We start from the raw sequence: 25,796 nt of genomic DNA, 5'->3' as shown, positions 1-25,796 counted from the left end.
CCAATGCATTGAACCTGACATAGAATTGATTATTATATAATATATCATATTAATGAAGTAGCCCAACCGTATACAATATATAGTATTGTCAAATTATTATTCAAATATCACCCAGGAAATACTCCATTTCATGGTCGGTGTTTAGACCATGCTCAACAGCTCTAAACTTCAAAAACCAGTAGGACTCCTTTCTCCTTAGGGCTAATTCTCTATTCCCACCACGTGGGTTAGCTGCACAGTGATCAAAGCCAAGAAATTTAAACACTTTATATTTTGCCTGTGCTTGGCAATTCTTGATATGTAAAGCTATAGGGTAACGTTCATCTTCTGAATTTATTGCCCTCCAGTGTTCTGAAATTCTGACCTTTAATGGACGTATCGTACTGCCAATATAAATCTTATCACACTTACATATGATCATGTAAATCACAAATTTTGTATTGCAATCAATATGTGATTTAATAGACACTAGATTACCATAATAATCAACAAATTCCATCTTGGGCTGCCATGCCCATTTACAGACCGTGCAAGAACCACATTTGAAAAAACCTAAATTATGCTTCCCTAACCAATCTAAGTTATTTTTCTCCAATGGGTAACTTGGACTCAATATATTATTAAGGGTATTCCCCCTCCTATAAACCACATCAGGTCTATTCCCAATGTGCTTCTTGAGTATATCATCCTGGATTAATATCGAACAGTATTTTTTCATACTCCTAACCAATCTCTTCGATTTCTCAGTGTAATCTAAAATGATCCTAACCTTACGAACCTCATCTTTATCTTGGAAATCACCCTCTCGTGCAGCCCTACTCAGTGTCTGTTCACGTGACATTCTCTTCACTTTGTATATTGATTTTTTAATGATGTTCTCGGAGTATCCCCTGGTTAAAAATCTACGTCCCATATTGTCAATTTCCTGAAGAAAGTCACTATGTTTGCTACAGTTTCTCCGTGCTCGAATCATTTCTCCAAGTGGTATTGCCTCAATTTGATACTGTGGATGAGCACTGGTGGAATGCAGTATATTGTTACATGATGTTGGTTTCCGATACAACCTACTCTCTATTTTATTATTTTCTACAAACAGTTCAACGTCCAAAAATTCCAAACATGTCTCGCTATGTTTATATGTAAACTTAATATTCACATCATTGCTGTTAAGATACCTACAAAAATTCTCCAGCGTACTAACATCCCCTGTCCATAACATAAAACAATCATCAATGTATCGTCCCCAGTATAAAATATTGGTGTGCCATTCTGCTGCATTTGGACCCCATATCCAAGTTTCCTCGAACCACCCCATAAATAAATTGGCATATGAGGGGGAGAATTTCCATCCCATGGCTACACCCTGTTTCTGTCTATACCATTCATTTCTAAATAGAAAGTAATTTTTATTAAGTATAAAGTCTGTCATAGTAATTATCATTTTTGTATGTTCCATCAAACTAGCAGATCTCTTGTACAGAACGTGTTCTAATGCTTGAATACCAAATTTATGTTGAATACTTGTATATAATGCCACCACATCTAGAGTAACCATGATCATTCCTCTAATCCCATTGTATATCTGAAAGTATACTTAATATATGTTTCGTGTCTTTAATGTAAGAGGGTAAATTATGAACAAAAGGTTGCAAAAAAGTATCTACAAATTCAGATAATCTTTCTGTGGGGCCACCTATGCCCGAGACTATTGGTCTCCCAGGTGGAAATGCTGATTGCTTGTGAACTTTAGGTAGCGTGTATATACATGGATATCTAGGACGAAATACCCGAAGATACAAGTATTCATCCTCATCTAATAATTTGCTCTCTTTCCAATTCTTCAACATCTTATTGATATCATTAGTCACCCTGTATATAGGATTAGAGACTACTTTTTCGTAACAGTGCTCATCATATAATTGTGTATATATTTCCTGTTCATAGTCTTTGCGGTTAAGGACCACTATATTCCCACCTTTGTCCGCTTGCTTAATAATCACAGTTTCATCCGATCTTAGTAATTGTAGTGCCTTAAATTCATCTTTATTTAGATTTGGTATGTTTAAATGTATTCCTTTAGTGTCTTGTCTGTTCAGGTCTGTCCATACCATTTTATAAAATGTATCTATATTGTTATCCAATACAGATGTGGGTGTCCACGTTGATCTTTGTTTAAGGCCACTGGTGACATGTATATCTGATGCTAGATTCAAATCTTGTAGTATAGTAGAAACCGTAGTTGGATTGTCTTCATAGTCTGTAATTGACATTAGTGCCACTGTATCATGTATATCTTGAATAGACAAGCCACTCAGTACCGGTTTTTTATATAAGGCCTGTTGAGTATCTTTCCCATAAGCTTCAAAGTGTTTCTTAATTTTAAGTTTCCTGATAAACTTATACAGATCTACTTTGGTTTTACATATATCCCCAATTGATGATGGGCAGAAACCTAAAACTTTGTTTAAAAGACTAATCATATCCGGAGATAGTGATTTGTCTGACAAATTTATCACATTATTATCTAAATCCCTTAAACTTTGTAAGTGTTCTTGTCCCATGATCTCGTTCTCATTCCTGAGCGAGATTCGTTTTTCCCCTCCTCTTTTGCCTCTTCTTGTCTTCCTAGTCTGGTTTTCTTTAGGTTTAGTTCCCAATTGCCTTGTTTTATTCTTTTCAATTCTTGTAAAAAACCAGCTCCCTGTATATCAGAACTTACACATGCATCCCCACCTTCTATATCACTAGTATCTGTGGCCAAACTACTCCTAGAGGTGGATGGTGACTCCACTGAGGTACTTGATTCCACTGTCAAGATTTTATGCTTAACCAAATGATCATATTTCCGTGAAAATGTAAATAACCTTCCATTTGCATAGTCCATTTCATCCCTTTTAAACTTCCTAGCTTTCCTCTGTTTGATTTCATCCTGAAATCTCATAATCACATCATTAAGTATTATGAAATTCTTCTCCGTTGCTTCCTTCAAATCTAATTCCATAATCTCCTTTTCCAATATCTCTATATCTGCTTGCAATTTACTCACTTTCCTTTCAGCATTTTCTATTAAAATATCCATCAATTTCATGGAGTTGGATTTTAGCTCTTCTTCCCATTTTCTTAATAGATCCACCTCCAGATCATCATATGTAGGGAAAATATGTGAGCGTAAACCTCGTGGAATCCTTTCCAACCTCTTGTACTGTTGCAATGTAATCGCATCCCACCATCTGGACATCTCACTTTTCTTGAGTTTCTCTAACCTCATAAATTTATCTCTGAGTCCTTCTTTTTTCTTGGCGTTCCCACCACCTATAGCCTGTAGACATCGATTAATACGTTAGCGAGTGCCTTTTTTGGTAAATGTTTCTTATATTATATTTCACGTTAATAGGAGACCTTATAACACTAACAGATTACAAGGGATATTCCAACAATTACACGAGTGAAACAATTAGCCAAAGGTAGGAATGTGATATCAATTCAATATAAGAGTCATTGATGGTTAGTAGGAGGTTGAGGGTCACGTGTGAACACCATTGGACAGTTTGCCTGATCATAATATTGCTTTTGGTCACTGATAACAATTTGTTTATTTACTTTACAATATTCACAAAAGACACACGATATGGGGTGTTATGATTTTATTGATAATTATTGGGTTCTCACGACACACCTATTCAAATAATGATGTAAATTTTCTATCATGACATAACATAATTTAAGAATACATGTACAATACTGTTGTAGGAGGTCCTGAAGAAATCCGTGGGCACTCCCAGGATGAAACACGTGTTGACAGCGGGAAGATGGGATGGACATTTACTCAGGATTGAACTGTGAATTTGATTACGCTTACTTTGGAATTGGATGAACTTTTGGGATTCAATTCATGCAACTCTGATAGGGGGACGATGCGCTAGATACTTAATTAAGAATAATTCTTTGGAATTGGATTACATTTACTTGGATCCTGATGAAACAAATTTTCTTTTTTTCTTTGGATGGAATCTTTGTGATTGGAACTTTTGTTATACCAATATATGTCCTTTACTTGGGAGTCTGTATTACTTTGTGTATAACTATTCTGATATTTACAGATCATAACACTATTTGTCTGTGTGCTAATACTCTTTATTGCATTACAGGTAACATTGGGTTACTTCTCTAGGGGTGTTTGGAGGGTGCAACCCCAGTATTTGGCACCGTACTGTATGATATTTATGTGGCTATATATATTGAGGTAGGAGCGCCATATCACTCCTTGCTCACCCCCATTTTTTATACATATTTAGAAAATCTACATCATGTAATTCACTACTACATGCTACAAGTGCTCATCCAGCTAGTCAAATTAGTGCAATACCATTTGGAGAAATGATTCGTGCGAGGAGGAACTGTAGTTTGGATGAACATTTTGAAGCATGCATAGAAGATATAAGAAAAAGTTTTAGAGTCAGAGGTTATTCAAATTAAATTGCGGATGACTCTATACGCAGGATACAAAATGTAACTCGAGACAGTACACTCAAAGACAAACTAAAAAGAAAGCCACAGGAACAACAAATTAGGATAATTATAAATTATACAGACAGTTCCTTAATACTACTAAAAAGTATGAAGAAGTACTGGCATATTCTAATGCAAGACTGTACTCTTAAGAAGTACCTTGATAAAAGGCCAGCTGTTGTCTACCGTAAAGGTAAAACTCTTAGCAACATTTTATGTCCCAATTATCCTAGTGTACATACCAGCATGAGTTGGTTAGATCAGGAACATAGAGGTTTTTTTAAATGTAGTAACTGTAACGTGTGTAGATGGGCATGCCAGGGACAAAGAGAGTTTGGAGGAATGATTAGTAATAGGAGATACCCAATTCAAACATTTATAAATTGTAATACGAGCTACGTCATTTATATGTTGATTTGTAAATGTAATCGCATATACATAGGAAGCACCATACGCCCACTAAAAATTAGGATTGGAGAACATTGGAGAGCCATTAAACATAATGATGATAGATTCCCTATTGCGGTACATATGAAAGATTGTGATATGCAAGGTACACAGAAAGAATTTGAAATTCTTTGGATAAGATCATGTTAAATCAAACCCGAGAGGAGGGAATAGAGAGCTTGTTTTAAGAAGGAGGGAATCGTGTTGGATTATCTGATTAATGGCAGTTGAATGTGGTTTGAATTCTGATTATGAACTTGAATATTGCCAGGGGGATTAATAATTGTACAATGAATACATTGAAAAACATGCGCGGATGAGTGGGGCCTCTATATCAGAAATCCACTTCAGGCATATGTATATAAACTAGGTCATACATGATATATGTATATGCAATTACTGTTATATTATGAGTTTCAATAAGTAACTTCTATGTAGAGTAAATAATTAGCTCAAATACAAGGAACTCGTAATGTTATACTAAATAGATTGATATAGTAGTTGGTGCTAATAATTTTATTATAAATAACCAATTTTGCAATCAAATCTAAGATAGATGAATATTAAACTCTACATTTTTTTTACAGACACTTGAATACTATGTCCCAGGAGATCAGTGATCCTTGGTTGAATTTGATTACTGTTGGATAAAAAAAACGGATAAGCCCACCTTTAGTGTTAGTGAAAAACTAGGTTTTAAATACAATAATTTATAGCGCTGTTTTCACATCGCATACTCGCGTTGTAGTGCAAGGGCCCAAATAATGTGCTGTTATAGAGTTTTCGCATAGTATAGGCGGTAAGATGGGGCAAGCAGCACACTTGCATAATGTTACGTTTCCCAACATGTATTAGAATACGATAGCGTATTCGAAGTCCTCTTTCTATTATAACTACCATGAAAAAGAAAACGTGAGGTCCGTTTTCACTGTCAATGAATAATTAGGATTTAAATACTTTGATTCACGGTATAGCTTTTCTCACGTGCTCGCGTCCCAGTTACGGGCCCCGATATTATGCTACTGAACCAGAGATAATTCTTTATTTTGAGATATAATGAAGCGGTATATATTCTTACTTTTGGTCATTACTTAAGAGGGCTTTTTTTTTTTTTCTTTTAGAAGGAAGAAGGAGACATTTATATATAGAACACACAACATTAAATTGCAATATTCTACTGTAAGTTTAGTAACAGATACATATAATAGTTTATGTTGTATAAATTAAAGATCTAAAGAATAAAAAATAAATAAAGGAGAAAGAGTTTGCATCTTTCACATGTGCATTATATTTGTACTTACAGATAACTTAAATCTAAATTACAACTTAAAATACAAAAAACGAAACCTATTACATCAGGTAATATTAGCAAACTTATTTATTCGAGTTCAACTAATTGAACACACCTTGGTGTTTCTGGTGTTTAAAGTGCCACTCATGGGTGCATGTGGGTCTACATACAAGCATAAAAAGAATAATATAACTATTACTAGTATATAGGATGACACACTGTGTAATAGATTTCCACCACATATAAGGCTTTGATATATCACTGGGTGTAAGTTAAAAATAAGAAATAGAGTATGTTTTGGATTCATTAATATTTCAAATATTACATTGACTGGATATTATAAATTGTTAACAGCTGAGAGAAGCCTTGATGAAGTATATTGGGAGATATGTACCCTGCCGAAACACATGTTGGCTTGGCTGTGGTTGCTAAAACGAAAGATTAAAGAAGAAGAAGACTTTCGCAAATGGATTACTGGACTTTCTGGGTTTGAATTTGATATGTAATGACTCAATTTTATAAGGGCTTGAGTGCTTCAATTGAACAATATATTTAGGGACAGGTTCAGGGCTTCCCAATTGAAGGGTGTTTTGGGGAACAACCTTGGATAGCACCGTTCATAGGATACTTTAAACGAAATTATTGGTGAGTGCCCTACTCTCTTAAAATCCCCTTTCGTAACAGTTTGACAAGTATCTAAGCACTTTGACTTAACTGCAGGGTATTGTCAGATTAAGTTTTCAGAAGATGCTAAACCTAAAACAGTGTTTTCAACCATTGGAGGGCACTATCAGTTCACTGTTATGCCCTTTGGATTGAAAAATGCACCTGCCACTTTGTAGAGGTTTATGAACACAGTCCTCCAAGGATTGGAAGCCCTTAGTGCAGCATATCTAGATGATATAGCTGTCTTTAGCTCCGCCTGGGATGACCACCTGGTCTACCTGTGGAAAGTTTTGGAGGCCCTGCAAAACGCAAGCCTCACTCTCAAGGCTTCAAAGTGCCAGATAGGGCAGGGGAAAGTGGTTTATCTGGGCCACCTGGTAGGTGGGGAACAGATTGCACCACTGAAGGGGAAGATCCAAACCATTATGGAATGGGCTCCCTCTACAACTCAAACCCAGGTGAGAGCCTTCTTAGGCCTCACAGGGTACTATAGGAGGTTCATTAAGAACTACGGCACCATAGCTGCCCCTCTTAATGTCCTCACATCCAAAAAGATGCCTTAAAAGGTGTTATGCACAGCTAGCTGTCAAAAGGCTTTTGATGAGCTCAAACAGACCTGTCCTAAAAAGCCCTTGTTAGACCAAAAAATTAATAGTCCAGACTGATGCTTCTGAATTAGGGGCAGGGGCAGGTCTGTCACAGCTTAACACTGAGGGCCAGGATCAACCTGTTGCTTTTATCAGCAGGAGGTTGACCCCTAGAGAAAAGCGTTGGTCTGCCATAGAGAGGGAGGCCTTTGCTATGGTCTGGGCCCTGAAAAAGTTGAGACCATACCGGTTTGGTACTCACTTTATTGTTCAGACAGACCACAAACCTCTATTATGGCTTAAACAAATGAAAGGTTAAAACACTAAATTGTTGAGGTGGTCCATATACCTACAGGGAATGGACTATACAGTGGAACATAGACCTGGAAGTACCAACTCCAATGCAGATGGACTCTCCAGATATTTCCACTTAGACAATGAAGACTCATCTGGGCAAGGTTAGCCTTATTGTCCTTAGTTTGGGGGGGGGGGGTGTAGGAAAGTACCATCTTGCTTGGTATGTTACCCCCATTTTTACATGTATGTAAGTTTGTTTTTGCCTGTCTCACTTGAATCCTGCTAGCCAGGGCCCCAGTGCTCATAGTTTGTGGCCTGAATGTGTGTAACTGTGTAGTGACTAATTTTGTCACTGAGGCTCTGCTAACCAGAACCTTAGTGCAAATGCTCTCTCTGCCTTTAAATTTGTCACTATAGGATAGTGACCACTTTTACCAATTTCAATTGGCACACTGGAACACTCTTATAATTCCCTAGTATATGGTACCTAGGTACCCAGGGTATTGGGGTTCCAGGAGATCCCTATGGGCTGCAGCATTTCTTTTGCCACCCACAGGGAGCTCAGACAAACCTTTCAACAGGACTGCCACTGCAACCTGAGTGAAATAACGCACACATTATTTCACAGCCATTTTCACTGCACTTAAGTAACTTATAAGTCATCTATATGTCTAACCTTCACTTGCTGAAGGTTAGGTGCAAAGTTACTAAGTGTGAGGGCACCCGTGCACGAGCAATGGTGCCCCCACATAGTTCAGGGCCATTTCCCCGTACTTTGTGAGTGCGGAGACGCCATTACACTTGTGCACTACATATAGGTTAATACATATATGTAGCTTCACAATGGTAACTCCGAATATGGGCATGTAACATGTCTAAGATCATGGAATTGTGCCCCCATGCCAAATCTGGTATTGAGGTGCCAATTCCATGCATCCCCGGGGCTCCACTATGGACCTCGGGTACTGCCAAACCAGCTCTCTGAGGTTTTCTCTGCAGCTACCGCTACTGCCTCCCCACAGACAGGGTTCTTCCCTCCTGGGGTCTGGGCAGCCCAGTCCCAGGAAGGCAGAACAAAGAATTTCCTCTGAGAGAGGGTGTTACACCCTCTCCCCTTGGAAGTAGGTGTTAAGGGCTGGGGAAGGCTGGCCTCTCCCAGCCTCTGGAAATGCGTTGAAGGGCACAGATGGTGCCCTCCTTGCATAAGCCAGTCTACACCGGTTCAGAGTACCCCCAGTCCCTGCTCTGGCGCGAAACTGGACAAAGGAAAGGGGAGTGACCACTCCCCTGTCCATCACCACCCCAGGGGTGGTGCCCAGAGCTCCTACAGTGTGTCCCAGACCTCTGCCATCTTGGATCCAGAGGTGTGAGGGCACTCTGGAGGCCTCTGAGTGGCCAGTGCCAGCAGGTGATGTCAGAGACACCTCCTGATAGGTGCTTACCTGACTAAGTGTCCAATCTTCCTCTGAGGGCTATTTAGGGTCTCTCCGGTGGTCTTTTCCTCAGATAATGACTTGCAAGAATTCACCAGAGGTCCTCTGCACGTCTTCCCAATATCGACCGCTGACTGCTCCAGGATGCCTGCAAAACTGCAACAAAGTAGCAAGAAGACTACCAGCGACATTGTAGCACCTAATCCTGCCGGCTTTCTCAACTGTTTCCTTGTGGTGCATGCTTTGGGGACTGCCTGCCTTCATCCTGCACTGGAAGCCACGAAGAAATCTCCTGTGGGTCGACGGAATCCTCCCCCTGCTTCAGCAGGCACCAAACTTCAGCATCACGGCTACTCTGGAACCCCTCTCATCCTGACGAGTGTGGCTCCTGGAACACAGGTGGTGGACCCAAGTGACCCAGACTGTCCAGTGGTCCAACTGTCCAAATTTGGAGGAGGTAAGTACTTGCCTCCCCTCTCCAGATAGTAATCCTGTGCACCACGTGAATTTCAGCTACAAGGGCTTCTGTGCACATTTCCACAAAATCTTTCGTGCACAGCCAAGCCTAGGTCCCCAGCACTCTGTCCTGCATTGCTCAGCTCCCTGAGTTGATCTCCGGCTTCGTAGGACCCTCTTTTGCAGTGTTGAGACAACCACCATGTTCAGACTTCTTGAACCCGTGTTCAAGGACTTCTGCAGGTGCTACCTTCTTGTGCGTGGGCTCTCTACGTTGCTGAGGGCCTCCTCTGTCTCCTCTCCCAAGTGGCGACATTCTGGTCCTTGCTGGGCCCAGGCAGAACCCTTTTTCTTCAACTGCGACTCTTGCATCTAGCACAACTTGTTTGCTGTCTTTTGCTAAAGAAACAACTCTGCGTCCTCCTGCACGAAGGAGAAGTTCCTAGCACCTTTCGTTGTTGCAGAATCTTCAGCTTCTTCCAACCGGAGGCAGCCATTTTGCACCTTCATCCGGGGTTTAGTGGGCTCCTGCCCCCCCTGGACACTTTTGCAACTCTTGGACTTGGTCCCCTTCCTTTGCAGGTCCTCGGGTCCAGGATTCTGTCTTCAGTGCTTTGCAGTCTGGTGTGGTCTTTGCAAAATCTTTTATCACAAGTTTAGTTTGTTTCTGAGGAAAAAGTAGTACTTTACTCCTACTTTTCAGGGTCTTGGGGTGAGGTATCTTGGACACCCTTAGTGTTTCCTCACACTCCCAGCGACCCTCTACACAGTACACTAGGCCTGGGGTCCCTAAGTGGTTCGCGTTCCACTTTCATAGTATATGGTTGGTGTTGCCCTTAGGCCTATTGCATCCTATTGTATTCTAGTGTTTGCACTACTTTCTGACTGTTTTACTTACCTGATTTTGGTTTGTGTGTATATCTTGTGTATTCTACTTATCTCCTAATAGAGTATATCTTCTGAGATATTTTTGGTGCATTGTCACTAAAATAAAGTACCTTTATTTGTGGTAACTCTGAGTATTGTCTTTCTTATGATATAGTACCTATATGATATAAGTGGTATAGTAGGAGCTTTCATGTCTCCTAGTTCAGCCTAAGCTGCTCTGCTATAGCTACCTGTATCAGCCTAAGCTGCTAGAACACTACTAATCTACTAATAAGGGATAACTGGACCCACTACAAGCCAGGCCAGCCTCCTTCACACTCCCATCCCTCTGTTTCACTATCCCCTCCCTCCACCTCACCCTTCCCTGTTTCCCCTGCTTCTCTGATCCTCACCCTCCTTTCACTATCCTCCCTCCACCTCACCCTCCTCTGTCTCCCTCTCTTCTCTGATCCTCACCCTCCTTTCACTATCCTCCCTCCACCTCACCCTTCTCTGTCTCCCCCTCTTCTCTGATCGTCACCCTCATTTCACTATCCTCCCCCACCTCATCCTTCTCTGTCTCCCCCTCTTCTCTGATCCTCACCCTCCTTTCATTATCCTCCCCCCTCACCCTTCTCTGTCTCCCCCTCTTCTCTGTTGCTCACCCTCCTTTCACTATCCTCCCTTCTGCCTCCTCCCAGCTGCACTCCCATCCCTCTGCTTCACCATCCCCTCCCTCAACCTCACCCTTCTCTGTCTCCCCCACTTCTCTGTCCTCCACCCTCCTTTCACTATCCTCCCTCCACCTCACCCTTCTCTGTCTCCCCTGTTTCTCTGATCCTCACCCTCCTTTCACTATCCTCCCTCCACCTCACCCTTCTCTGTCTCCCCCGCTTCTCTGATGCTCACCCTCCTTTCACTATCCTCCCTTCACCTCACCCTTCTCTGTCTCCCCCGCTTCTCTGATGCTCACCCTCCTCTCACTATCCTCCCTCCACCTCACCCTTCTCTGTCCCCCCGCTTCTCTGTCCTTCACCCTCCTTTCACTATCCTCCCTGCACCTCAGCCTTCTCTGTCCCCCACTTCTCTGTCCTTCACCCTCCTTTCACTATCCTCCCTCCACCTCACGCTTCTCTGTCTACCCCTCTTCTCTGTTCCTCACCCTCCTTTCACTATCCTCCCTCTACTTCACCCTTCTCTGTCCCCCCGCTTCTCTGATCCTCGCCCTCCTTTCACTAGCCTCCCTTCTGCCTCATCCTTCTGCCTCATCCTTCTCTGTCCCCCGCTTCTCTGATCCTCACCAACCTTTCACTATCCTCCCTCCACCTCACCCTTCTCTGTCTCCCCCGCTTCCCTGATCCTCACCCTCCTTTCACTATCCTCCCTCCACCTCACCCTTCTCTGTTTCCCCTCTTCTCTGATCCTCACCCTCCTTTCACTCTCCTCCCTCCACTTCACCCTTCTCTGTCCCCCCGCTTCTCTGATCCTCACCCTCCTTTCACTATCCTCCCTCCACCTCACCCTTCTCTGTCTCCCCGCTTCTCTGATCCTCACCCTCCTTTCACTATCCTCCCTCCACCTCACCATCTTCTGTCTCCCTCTCTTCTCGGATCCTCACCCTCCTTTCACTATCCTCCCTGCACCTCACCCTTCTCTGTCTCCCCCGCTTCTCTGATCCTCACCGTCCTTTCACTCTCCCCCCTCTGCCTCCTCCCTGTTGAGAGCAGGCAGGACAGCAGCAGCAGGTGCCAGTGCTGCCTGACATTGCTGCCAGTGCTTTTCTTTCCAGAATAGACACTTGCACTGGTCCTTGCCACTCTCTTCCAGTGTTGTAATAGTGAATCTTGGCAAGCGTTTTATTTTTAAGACAAGCCAAACTTCTCCATTGTCAGTGTCTTTTTGCTTCATATAGTGCCATAAGAAGGGCCACTAGGATTATGCAATTCTGCAGCTGTCGCTGTTCCGCACGGTTACGCATTTGCCACATAATCCATCATCTGCTGCATAATTTGTAGATTTTAACAAAAATATTGTCTCTACCTCAAATGGATCAAAAGTTCCTACAAACTCAGTGACAGATGTTGCTGTGCAGTGGGAGGCCCTTCGCTGAGGTTGACGAATCATCTTTCATTTACCTATTGTAGGAGGCTGGACTGGCTTGTAGTGAGTACCAAGGGGTACTTGCACCTTGCACCAGGCCCAGTTATCCCTTATTAGTGTATAGGGTGTCTAGCAGCTTAGGCTGATAGATAATGGTAGCTTAGCAGAGCAGCTTAGGTGGAACTAGGAGACGTGTGAAGCTACTACAGTACCACTTAGTGTCATATGCACAATATCATAAGAAAACACAATACACAGTTATACTAAAAATAAAGGTACTTTATTGTTATGACAATATGCCAAAGTATATTAGAGTGTACCCTCGGTGAGAGGATAGGAAATATACACAAGATATATATACACAATAGCAAAAATATGCAGTATAGTCTTAGAAAACAGTGCAAACAATGTATAGTTACAATAGGATGCAATGGGGAAACATAGGGATAGGGGCAACACAAACCATATACTCCAGAAGTGGAATGCGAACCACGAATGGACCCCAAACCTATGTGACTTTGTAGAGGGTCGCTGGGACTATTAGAAAATAGTGAGAGTTAGCAAAATAACCCTCCCCAAGACCCTGAAAAGTGAGTGCAAATTGCACCAAAGTTCCCCTAAGGACAAAATAGTTGTGTTAGAGGGAAAATGCAAGGAAAACACAAATCAGCAATGCAACAACGATGGATTCCTGACTGAGGGTACCTGTGGAACAAGGGGACCAAGTCCAAAAGTCACAAGCAACTCGGAGATGGGCAGATGCCCAAGAAATGCCAGCGGTTGGTGCAAAGAAGCTCTTACTAGGCTGAAGAACTGTGAATACTGCAGGAACGACAAGGGCTAGAGACTTCCCCTTTGGAGGATGGATTCCCCACGCCTTGGAGAGTCGTGCAGAAGTGTTTTCCCGCCAGATGGACGCCAACAAGCCTTGCTACACGCAAATCGTGCGTTTGGCGTTTTTGGACGCTGCTGGGGCCCAGGAGGGACCAGGAGGTCGCAAATTGGACCTGCAGAGAGAGGGGACGTCGAGCAAGACAAAGAGCCCTCACTGAAGCAGGTAGCACCCGAAGAAGTGCCAGAAACAGGCACTACGAGGATGCGTGAAACGGTGCTCGCCGAAGTTGCACAAAGGAGTCCCACGTCGCCGGAGACCAACTTAGAAAGTCGTGCAATGCAGGTTAGAGTGCCGTGGACCCAGGCTTGGCTGTGCACACAGGATTTCCGCCGGAAGTGCACAGGGGCCAGAGAAGCTTGCAAAGTCGCGGTTCCCAGCAATTCAGCCCAGCGAGGTGAGGCAAGGACTTACCTCCACCAAACTTGGGCTGAAGAGTCACCGGACTGTGGGGGTCACTTGGACGGTGTCGCTGGATTCGAGGGACCTCGCTCGTCGTGCTGAGAGGAGACCCAAGGGACCGGTAATGCAGCTTTTTGGTGCCTGCGGTTGCAGGGGGAAGATTCCGTCGACCTATTGATGTATTTTGGTTTTAAACTGGTACTAACTAGACAGTGTTAAAGTATAAAAATAATAAAATAATACTAGCACAAAACATACCACACTAGACACAAAAGCTGCACAATTAGGCTTCAATAGCGGGGCTGCAGTCCTGTGTTATTCTTTTAATTACGTAAAGAACAAACTATTGTTTTCTACTTGTGAGTGGGACTTGGGGGGAGGGGGCACCTGGAGGCCTGCGCCTCACCCTCCCCTCCTCACATGTTTACTGGAAGTTTCTCAAGAAATGTCTCAGATGCTGATGGATTGTCTGTTCTTTCATACCTTCAGATGCCTACGTCCCACTGATGGACGGCGATATTCTTGCCATACAAGGCCGTAATGCCATCACCTGTCTGAACAGCCAATGCCTTTGGCCCCACTCCAGCGACGGACTCGTCAGGGTCCCTTACGTCCTCGATGGTGTTTATGGTACATGTTCTTTCTCATTGTCAACGTCCTATGGAAGCTTTCCCCATAGCCAGACATGATGTTTATCTTTCATCCTGCCCCACCCAGGTGAAGCTCAGAAGGCCAAGGTGTCCGCCGCCATGCAGGAGATCGCAACCATGACCTGCGTGACCTTTGTCCCTCGCCTCACGGAAAGAGACTACTTGAACATCGTCTCTGAAAAAGGGTAGGTGCCTGGTGTCGATGGTGCTTCATGGTGTTGTGCTGTGGACACTGAGGGCCTGATTACGACCTTGGCAGATGGGATACTCCATCACAAACGTGACAGATATCCCGTCCGCCGTATTACAAGTTCCATTATATCCTATGGCACTTTTAAAATGGGGGGCGGGATATCTGTCACGTTTGTGGCTGAGTATCCCATCCGCCAAGGTCGTAATCAGGCCCTAAGCCTCCTCTATGAAAGGCACAGAAGTCTTCTGTTGTTCTCTGCTGCAGTGCAAGGGTCTATGGAAGGAAAGTTTAGGAGGACACACATTGAGCCTCAGATGAATGAATGCAAGGGATTTATGAGTGCACAGCTGCTCCAAAGTGTCTGGGCATAGTAGTCTGTAGTAAGGCTAGTGAAAAGACGTGCTAATGTGCTGAGAAAAGAGCTTTATGAAAAGACAGTTCATGAGAGATTTAGAGAGAAAGGAGAAGCTGGTTCCATTTGCCACAAGCACAAACCAAAGGAATCTCGGGATGGTGACTAGCAAAACTAAGGGCAAGCACAAGGATCTGGAGAGCAGATAGTGCCTAGGTCTTCTAATCAGTTACTGCGGACCCCACCAATAGATTACCCGGTGTAAAATTGTGAGAGATTTGAAGAGAATCCTCTTTTTTGGCAGGTAACCCTTGAAGATGCTGAGTAATACGAATGCTCCTGAGGGGCATCAAAGATTAAATGAACAGACGCATTTTGAACCCACTGAAGTTTTTTGTCAGAGATGCCAGGATACAAGCTTTAAGCGTAGTCCAATCTCAAGGTTACAAGCGCATAAACCACTGTCTTACATGTCTTCAAGGGCAGGAAGTCCAGGCAGTTCCTGAGGGATCTGAGTAAAGAAGAACACATGGCAACAACTGAAGTGATCTGAAGTAAAAAAGATCGCTTGTCATATATTTTTGTGCCCAGATTCCTGGCTAGTGATGAAGGGCCTAGGAAAGGTAAGTCCCTATGCCAGCAATTAAGCAGCCATTCCTCTTTCATATGGCCAAACAGGAGGATCTTAGTTTTGTCCACATTACATAGCAGCGGTCTGTTTCCAAACTAATGTAGAGTAGCAGAAAGACAGGCTTCAAAAGGCTATGTTGTGATGGAAGAAGAAGGATGGATTCTCGAGAGCACCTGAATGTTGTCAGCATATGAGATATTTCAAGGTTGTATGATTTGGCCAAGTGAGCCAGAAATCTGTTGAATAGTGTGGGGCTCAAAGAGCCCTAAGGCACCCCATAGACACGCTTCCTTGCTGATTGCTGACAGACAGGGCGCAAGCAACACTTCTTCTTTCCTCCCCTGAAGAAAGATCTTAACCATCCCCAGTCAGTCCCACCTAAGCCAACCTCAGAAAGGCCTTGCAGTAGAAGGGGTGTGTTAGACCTGGCATCCTTGGCGTGGTTCACCCAAACGTTTTGCCTTCAGACCTCATGTTTTTGCTGGCCTTAGGACTCTGTACACTTTACCACTGCTAACCAATGCTAAAGTGCTTGTGCTCTCTGCTTAAACATGCTAGAACTGGCTTATACACAATTGGCATATTCAATTGACTTATAAATTCATAGTATATGGTACTGCATGTGCCCAGGGCCTGTAAGTTAAATGCATTTAGTGGGCCTGTAGCACTGATTGTGTCACCCACTTAAGCAAAGGTGAAACATGTCTCAGGCTTGCCATTGCAGAACCTGTGTTTGCAGGTTTACACTGCCATTTCAACCTGGCAAAATAAACATTTTGACAGGCCCAGACCTTCCCTTTTCACACATGTTACCCCTAGGGTAGGCGCTGGACACCCGAGAGGGCAAGATGGTACATGTACTGCTATATTTTTCAGTACTTAAAGGCCTATCTCTCCCATAGGTTAACATTGGAGTTACCTTATTACATTTTATATGAGTAATTCCGAAGTGGGAAGAGATCATCTCTTCAAGTTTGGTGTCTCTGGAAACACAATTTAAAATCCTAACTTATGGTTAAATTGGATTTGAAATTGTGATTCTGAAAATGCAGCTTTTAGAAAGTTAAACCTGTAAGAGTGCCAACAAGGAATATTATTAAGCAATTATTATATGATTTGCTATTATTTGATGATGTCTATCATTTACATCTTTAACTCACAAACATCTGCCCACGGTCATAGTGCATGGTCTGTTGTGTCACCTAGGGCTGTACTGATGCCAAGAGGGTGGTGGAATGGGGGGCCCGGTGGGTCAGGGATTGTATGGCTGAATTGCACAATGATGAATCCCGGATTACTCAAAATACATACGTTCAGAATGTGCATTGTACAAAACCTTCTGCTGCATTTGATTACAGTACTGCCCACATATATTGGCAACCCAGGCCATCCAAAGGGTGCACATAATTACTGATTTTCCTCTAAGTTCACCATTGGCACTGTTGTCAGGGTGGGGTGGGGAAGCATGAATGTTTCTAAATTTATGTTTGAAAACTCTCACTTAAAAAAGACTCTCAATGCAGTGGTGTGGTAAACGCTTCTGCATGCTAATAAAATACACTTTTTTGAATTTTGAAGGAACTTAATCCTATTCCTACACATTTGTTGCAAGAATTCTTCAAAAATAAAAGCGTTCTGAAAGTTAAGTGGTGCAGGACTCCGTCTTAGTTACTTCATAACTTGAATTAACCTGCAAATTAAGGCTTGAACGTTTATTTAAGATTTTCTTCTGATTATTAGTGCTCAGTAAGTAAACAGTAGCCGTTGCTGCTATTCACCAGGGAGGGCCGCATGTAAATGTCAAGTGGGCCGCCAGTGCCCCCCCCTTGGGCTGTACTTTGAGTATCATTGATTTAGAACAAAGTATAGAATGTAACAAAAGCTGCACAAAATCAAGCGGAAAAGTCCAAAAAGGTCCAATCCGGGGGTTGTCTTCCGACAAAGTTTCAAGTACATCAACATTGTTTAGTTTATTGCAACAATAATTAAACATTTGTTACCATATGTCAATGTAGTGGGAGCTCACTTTCTGGATGTATCTCAGGAATGTATGTCTGATGAACATAACAAAACAACTCCAATAGGTGTTGCAAATTGTTCCACAGAAAGATAGGTAATATGTCGACATTTTGGTCTCAAAGCGTATTCATCCACAAGACCATCTTCAGGACAGAGAGGGTGAAAACAAAAAAGCCCCCGTGGTAGTTCAAAAATTCATAGCAAAAAATGCTGAAAATATTTAGCGTCAGAATTTCCGAAGTTGGAGGTCATGGTTTAGTTTAGCTTCCCAAGAAACCTGTAGAAACCTGTGGCAATCTCTATCTGGCTTGTTTGGAGAAACAGGCGTCCACTTGGGCCTTGTCAAGCTGTTGGCATGTCAGGATCTGAGTTGGCAATTAAAGTTCCAATGATGTCATCAACAATTGCTTGAGAGCACCAGCTGTGCTGAAGGGTTCACAAACTGTTCAATCCTGCAGCCAAAATTGAATAAACTGAATTTATACTAGTGTGAGCATCTGTGTAACTCCAGACTTTGCGCTGTCTAGCTTGATGCTCCTTAGAGACGCTGAAACTCGCATGAATACAGTTCATTCAGTTTTGGCTGCAGGATTCAACTGCTTGTGAACCCTTCAGCACTGGGGCTACAGACTTTAGAGTTAGAGAAAGAATTTGGAATTTTGAAAATTTCTCAGAAAGAGTTGTCAGCTGACTCAAATTGCCCCGCAAAGAATATGAATACAATACAGAAAGACAGCTTATTGTGTCCCAGTGACGTCCACGTCCATGGCTTTCAAGGCAAGGCTCTTCCAGTAAAGGCTTCTTTACTTAGGGTATGCAGTACTAAACAGGTATCGGCCAACAAGCGGGTTACATAAAGACCAGCCCACTTGGAGCAAGGTGTGTGTCGGGTGAGCTGCCAGTTCCCTTTCATTGACATTCTGCCACTGCATCGGCATTCAAGCCGGGAGCAAAGACCGTCAAGAGAACAGTGAACAGCACAGTTCAAGAGCAACAGCAACAATTAGGAAATAGTCTGGAAAGACTGATTCCAGCTCTAGAAGAAGAAGACACACAGGCATCTTCCTCCAAAATGGACCATGTTGTCAGGTTTCCAGAGATGAGCGACCAAGGCAAGTGACAGCGAGGAGGCACACAGAAACACAGCGGCGAGAAGAACCAACACAGCCCAGCTCCGTGTCTGTCTGCTCCCAGCGACTGACGTGAAAGCCTATACAAATCACCCACCGCACAATGATTTTTAAGAAGGTTATATTCAGACTCTCAGCCACAGAAATAGATAAAGGACTAAATGGTGGGCTTCAAAGATGTCTGCAGTAGGGAAGTGCCATATTTCTGGCATACTTACCTCCACTTTTTGTCTGATGTCAGTGAGCGTGGACTGTAGTTCACTGGGATCCTGCTAAGTAGGACCCCAGTGGCAGTGCTCTTGCCCCTAAATTTAGTTGTTTGCTTTACACCCATAATTGGCATACTGATACACACATGTAAGTTCCTAGTATATGGTACCAAGGTACCCAGGGCATTTGTACACCAGGGGGCCCCTGTGGGCTGCAGCATGTATAATGCCACCCATAGGAGCCCATGCAAACTGTGCCTGCAGGCCTGCAATTGCAGCCTGGATGAAAGGGTGCATGCATCCTTTCATTGCCAAACCTAACCACTGCACTTAGACAGTATAAGTCACCCTATTGTAGGCCCTTCAGGCCAGGGGCAGGATGCATGTCTCTATGTGTGAGAGTTCCCCTGCATGAGCAAGGTACCCCTACAGAATAATATCTGGACTCTGTAAGTGTGGGGAAGCCATCCTAAGGTATGTAGTGGGCACTGGTCACCACGGGTGAACCAACTACATAATGGCCACTCGGAACCTAGGAATGTTTGGTATCAAAACATGCTGGGATCATACAATCACACCGATTTCACTGTTAGTTGCATGATACCATGCACTCTGGAGGTTCCTTAGGGGATCCCCCAGTTCTGCCTGTGCAGCCTTATGGGGTCCTGCTGTCAGCCCGTGCTTCTGCTGACCCAGACACTGTTCTGCCCTCCTGCTGGTAAGTGTGCATTAGGGCCCGTATTTATACTTTTTGACGCTAAACTGCGCTAACGCAGTTTTGCGGCAAAAAATTTAGCGCCGACTAACGCCATTCTGAAGCACCATGCGGGCGCCGTATTTATAGAATGGTGTTAGCCGGCGCTAGCCGACCGGCACTGCCTGGTGTGCGTGAAAAAAAAACACGTACACCAGGCAGCGCCGGCGTAGGGGAAAATGGCGTATGGGCGTCTAAAAATGGGGCAAGTCAGGTTGAGGCAAAAAAATCGCCTCAACCCGATTTGCGCCATTTTTTTGCGACGCCCATCCCCCATTAACATGACTCCTGTCTTAGCAAAGACAGGAGTCATGCCCCCTTGCCCAATGGCCATGCCCAGGGGACTTATGTCCCTTGGGCATGGTCATTGGGCATAGTGGCATGTAGGGGGGCACAAATCAGGCCCCCCTATGCCACAATTTTTTTTAAAAAAAAATACTTACCTGAACTTACCTGAATGTCCCTGGGGTGGGTCCCTCCATCCTTGGGTGTCCTCCTGGGGTGGGCAAGGGTGGCAGGGGGTGTCCCTGGGGGCAGGGGAGGGCACCTGTGGGCTCATTTTGAGCCCACAGGTCCCTTAACGCCTGCCCTGACCCAGGCGTTAAAAAGAGGCGCAAATGCGCGTTTTTTTGACCCGCCCACTCCCAGGCGTGATTTTTGCCCGGGAGTATAAATACGACGCATATGCGTCGGAGTCATTTTTTTAGACGGGAACGCCTACCTTGCATCTCATTAACGCAAGGAAGGCGTCCACACAAAAAAATGACGCTAACTCCATGAACTTTGGCGCTAGACGCGTCTAATGCCAAAGTATAAATGTGGAGTTAGTTTTGCGTCGAAAAAAATTACGCAAATTCCGCGCAAACGGAGTATAAATACGGGCCTAGGTGTTTAAGGGCTGGGGTGGGCTGGCCTCTCAGCACGACCAGACTGCTTTGAAGGGCACATTTGTTGCCCTCCTTGCATAACCTGGTTTGCACCAGTTCAGAAACCCCTGGTTCTCACCCTGGTGCGAAACTACACAAAGCACAGGGGAGTGACCCCCCCCCTGTCCAGCTCCTCCCCTAGTGAGGTGCCCAGAGCTCTACCAGGTGGCCACTTGATTCTGCCATCTTGAAAATGAGATGGGCAGAGGCCCCTGGGAGCATCTGGTTGGATAGGTGAGGCAGGTGACGTCCCTGACCCCCTCTGATACGTAGGTCACTGCAGAGAGTGATTAACCCCCTTTTAGAGTTATTTAAGGGCTCCCTGGTGGGTGGGTCCTCAGATTTGTGAAGCAAGACTCTACAAAGATCTCTGTGCAACTACCTTACTCCTGGTTGCAGGAGTCACTTACTGTACTTACCTCTGGTGTTCCTAGCTGCCCCAGCTCCTAGCTAACTACTACACCGACCTTGGTTGGTGCCACGGCTTCACAGTCCACCATTTTTGATGTATGGTTTAGCCTCCCCTCATAGGGTTGGCCTTCCAGTAGGGCCCTGTTCTGCTGATTATTTGATGTATATATTGTGTGTAAGTATCGCCAAAGAGAGATATACCACTGCTAGTTTAATAGTAATTCTGTAATAAAGTAGCCTTTATTTTTGCAACACTTGTGTGGTTCTTTCTTGTGGGTGAGTTACTGTCTGAATACTGTGGCAGTGCAAGTGCTTTACATTCCTCCGGGATCAGATTTAGCTGCTCGCCTCAGCTACCCCTACAGAGCTTCTGCTATCTGGGCACCTATTCACTATCACTAAGGGTTGCCTGGACGCAGTATAGGGTGCCACACTATAGGTGTACACCATTAACTGAGACACCCTCCTACTCTGCCGTCAGTCAAAGAGAAAGACTGGGGTGTATAGTCCTCTTGGAACATTTTCTCAACCACAAAAAAACAGAAAGACTTGAAGAGGAAATCCTTAAAGGCTTTCATTATGGGCATTGGTTTAGAGGGAGAGTCGTACATTTCCAGTCTTATAGGTTCCTTTATAGCTGCAAGAGTACACTCAAGAGTGTGACAGTGTTTTGTGTCACTCTTTTCGAAGTGTAGGGCCTTCTCTGGGTCCTTCCAGCATTTACCCCCCCTGTTTCTGTACATGTTCAGAGCTGTACTTGAGAGGGAGCCCTTTGTGGGAAACGCTTCCTCCCATCATCCCACGCCACCCACGGATATACAATATATTTCTGATTTCTTGCTGAAATAATTGGATTCTATGGCTGCTGTAGAACCTTTTACAACATAAAGGAATTACAGAACATGTCATATCATATAGTCCAGAAGAGCAGCGAGAGGGTGTCATGCAGAAGAAAGGTTTTCTTCTAAGGTTTTTTGCGCCGATGATCTGTGTAGGTTACTCTATATTTTGGTATGCTTCTCCCATCCCCAGGTGTTGGTCTACTTATGGAAAGCAAGGGGGAGCACAAACTACATCGCTGGATGCGGGGAGCTGCTTGAAGCAGGGGACCATACAGCATGAACTTATGCACAACCTGGGCCTCTACCACGAGCATGCCCGCAAGGACCGAGACACCTACATCAACATCATGTGGCAATACGTCGACCAAGGTAAGTCCCCATTGACGCTTCTGGATATCAAGGAATAGGGTCCAGGTCTTGGAATTCCAAATGAACATCACCTTAAGCTGTGGGTCGATGCCTGTTTGGGAGGTGGTAAGAAATAGTTGGACACTGATAATGCTTAGAAATGTTCATGTTCCTCAGTTTAGGAAATTAGGTAGAAGAAGATAGATCAGGCTGTAGATGCTGAAAAATCAAAGCCTTTATGCTTGTTTTGACGTATATATAGCTAAAAATGAAGGTGTGAGATGATTGCGTCATAGAATTCACTCAGTCACTTACTGGGGGACCGCGAACCCCAGGGTAGGTGTTACGGAGGACCTCGGCGATTTGAAAATTTTTCGGATAGCCAGGCAAGAGGCCAGCGTGATCCCATGGAACCTGTTCTTTCAGTAAAGAGGGGTGACTAGTAGGAAAGAGAAGCCAGTCCGGTTTGACCTCAGTAAGTGACTGATGACGCCTTGACTGTGAACAGTAGTCAGCAGGAGTATAGGTACATTGATATTGTGAGAGTGATTTTTTGATTTAGTAGGTCCTGAAGAAGCGTCACTGGATCCTGTGGGACCATCATAGACACGAAACATGTCGACCGCATACTAATGAGGAGTGGATTATTTCCACCATCCTCTTTTCTTAAATGTTTTGTGTGAGTGTCCGAGCATTACCTCTGTTTCCACTCCCTACATTTTTTTAATCTTGACCATTTCCCAATAGCAAGCAATAAATCATTGAGTGAGGGATTTGAGCCAGTTTTATCCTTATCTTTCTCTCTCTTGTGGATCTGCCCTTTTCTCGGATCCATATTAGGTCCCACTGCATCATCGAATATATAAAAAGATCTCCGGCAAAGAGCCCCACTTCGGGGGGGTGCCCGTCAGACATTGCAGCGCCGGTCTGACGAGGAGCTGTCCGATGATGAAGCATGACACCAACTAAGGTGTGTGAGGACCATTGCTCCTGAAATTCAGGACTCCTTTTCTTTTCTCTTATTCGGAACAGTGTACCACTTTATATTTGCATATTATTGGGAGAACGTACACTGGACCGCCCAATTCTCCCTTTCCCCCCCCTTGTGTTTTGAAATGTTCTTGTTAATGCCCTCTTCACTTACGGTGCCTGATCCTGCCCTCGTGAACCCTGATCAGAGGCAGGAAATGCTGTACCGGGTACCAAAGGCAAACTTGGATGCATTTACTCACCCGAAGGAGTTTTATTTAGAACTTTCTTCGCCAGAGGCCAACGAGCAGGTTAAGATTGTTAGCATCACGTTGGCCATCATTCCCCTTCACCCTTGTTTGTGAGCTTGTCTTCAGCCCAGACCCTACTCGAGCCCTGCCAAGGACCACACATCTGGCGTTAGGCTAACGCATTTCAGTGCGATGGTCCGCATCACCGCACTGAAATGCATTGTAGCGCTTCCTCCGCTGCCAGGCTGACATCATACAAGCTGCAGTGGCGGTGGCGGGGCTCGGTGCTGCTGGAGGCGTGGGGCTGTCGGCTCAGCTGCCAGGCTGGCATCATACAGGCTGCGGTGGCGGTGGCGGGGCTCGGTGCTGCTGGAGGCGTGGGGCTGTCGGCTCAGCTGCCAGGCTGGCATCATACAGGCTGCGGTGGCGGTGCGCGGTGCGCGGTGGGTGGCGGTGCGCTGTGGGTGGCGGTGCGCGGTGGGCGTGGGCGGTGGTGGGGCGCGGTGGCGGGGCACAGTGGCGGTGCGCGGTGGGTGGCGGTGCGCGGTGGGCGTGGGCGGTGGCGGGGCGCGGTGGCGGGGCACAGTGGCGGTGCGCGGTGGCGGTGCCCGGTGGGGGTGCGTGGTGGCGGTGGCGGTGCGCGGTGGCGGGGCGCGGTGCACGGTGCACCACACATCTGGCGTTAGGCTAACGCATTTCAGTGCGATGGTCCGCATCACCGCACTGAAATGCATTGTAGCGCTTCCTCCGCTGCCAGGCTGACATCATACAAGCTGCAGTGGCGGTGGCGGGGCTCGGTGCTGCTGGAGGCGTGGGGCTGTCGGCTCAGCTGCCAGGCTGGCATCATACAGGCTGCGGTGGCGGTGCGCGGTGGGTGGCGGTGCGCGGTGGGCGGTGGGTGGCGGTGCGCGGTGGGCGTGGGCGGTGGCGGTGCGCGGTGGCGGGGCACAGTGGCGGTGCGCGGTGGGTGGCGGTGGGCGTGGGCGGTGGCGGGGCGCGGTGGCGGGGCACAGTGGCGGTGCGCGGTGGCGGTGCCCGGTGGGGGTGCGTGGTGGCGGTGGCGGTGTGCGGTGGCGGGGCGCGGTGCACGGTGGCGGTGCCCGGTGCACGGTGGCGGTGCCCGGTGTAGCGCATTACGTATTTATGCTACAGCGGCACTAAACAGGCCTCGCCCTGGGCCATATTTACAAAGTGGATCAATGCTCGCATTGCACCACTCTGTCAACCCTTGCACCACACTATACCTGCAGCAGGTATAATGTAAGCGAGGGGGCGTTCCCCTTCAGGGAGGCCCAAAAGAATGGCACAGTAAAATTTACAAGATTTCACTGCACCATTCTAGCGTCATTTTTTAAAGTCTGCCTGTAGCAAAGAACCCTCTTTTTGGCATGGTTACCCCCACTTTTTGCCTGATGTCAGTATGTTTTGACTGAACTCACTGGGATTCTACTAACCAGGACCCCAGTGACTGTGCTCTCTCCCTCTAAATTTGGTTGCTGGAACTTTACACACCTCACATTTGGCATACTGGTGCCCCGCTATAACTCCCTAGTATATGGTACCCAGGTATCCAGGGCATTGGGGCACCAAGGGTCTCCCATGGGCTGCAGCATGTATATGCCACCCATGGGAGCCCATGTATAATGTGTCTGCAGCCCTGCCATTGCAGCCTGCGTGAAAAGCTGCATCCACCCGTTCACTATGGGTCACTGCACCAGGTCCCTCCACCCTATGGTAGACCCTCCTAGCCCAGAGGGCAGGGTGCAGGTACCTGTGTGTGAGGGCACCCCTACATGAGCAGAGGTGCCCCCACAAACTCCAGTTCCTTTTTCCTGGACTTCGTCAGTGTGGGGATGCCAGTTTACGCGTGTACTGGACATAGGTCATTATCTATGTCCAACTACATAATGATAACTCCGAACCTGGGCGTGTTTTGTATCACACATGTTGAATTCATACCCCAATACTGTTGCCAGTTTTGGTTGTATGATTCCATGCACTCTGGGAGCTCCTATCGGGACCCCCAGAAATGCTCCAACCAGATTTCTTGGGTTTTCTAGGCAGCCCATGCTGCTGCCACCCGTCAGACGGGTTTCTACCCTCCTGCTGCTTGATCAGTACAAGCACAGGAAAGCAGAACAAAGGGTTTCCTTTGGGAAAGGGA

The 25,796-nt window shown here is 45.4% G+C and overlaps 1 protein-coding gene across 1 annotated transcript in view; it reads left to right on the top strand.

Moving 5' to 3' along the window:
• LOC138287227 (astacin-like metalloendopeptidase) overlaps positions 1-25,796 on the top strand; it is a 161,188-nt gene that overhangs the window by 49,740 nt on the left and 85,652 nt on the right. Inside the window, exons 4-6 of the mRNA XM_069227581.1 lie at positions 14,437-14,577; positions 14,665-14,782; positions 22,255-22,433. Of these exons, the coding sequence (XP_069083682.1) occupies positions 14,437-14,577; positions 14,665-14,782; positions 22,255-22,433 (438 nt within the window). The remainder of the gene's footprint in view (positions 1-14,436; positions 14,578-14,664; positions 14,783-22,254; positions 22,434-25,796) is intronic.

Source organism: Pleurodeles waltl, chromosome 4_1, assembly GCF_031143425.1.
Source record: "Pleurodeles waltl isolate 20211129_DDA chromosome 4_1, aPleWal1.hap1.20221129, whole genome shotgun sequence".
Classification (NCBI taxonomy): domain Eukaryota; kingdom Metazoa; phylum Chordata; class Amphibia; order Caudata; family Salamandridae; genus Pleurodeles; species Pleurodeles waltl.
Note: the sequence above shows the minus strand (reverse complement) of the source record. Positions and strands in the feature narration are given on the sequence as shown.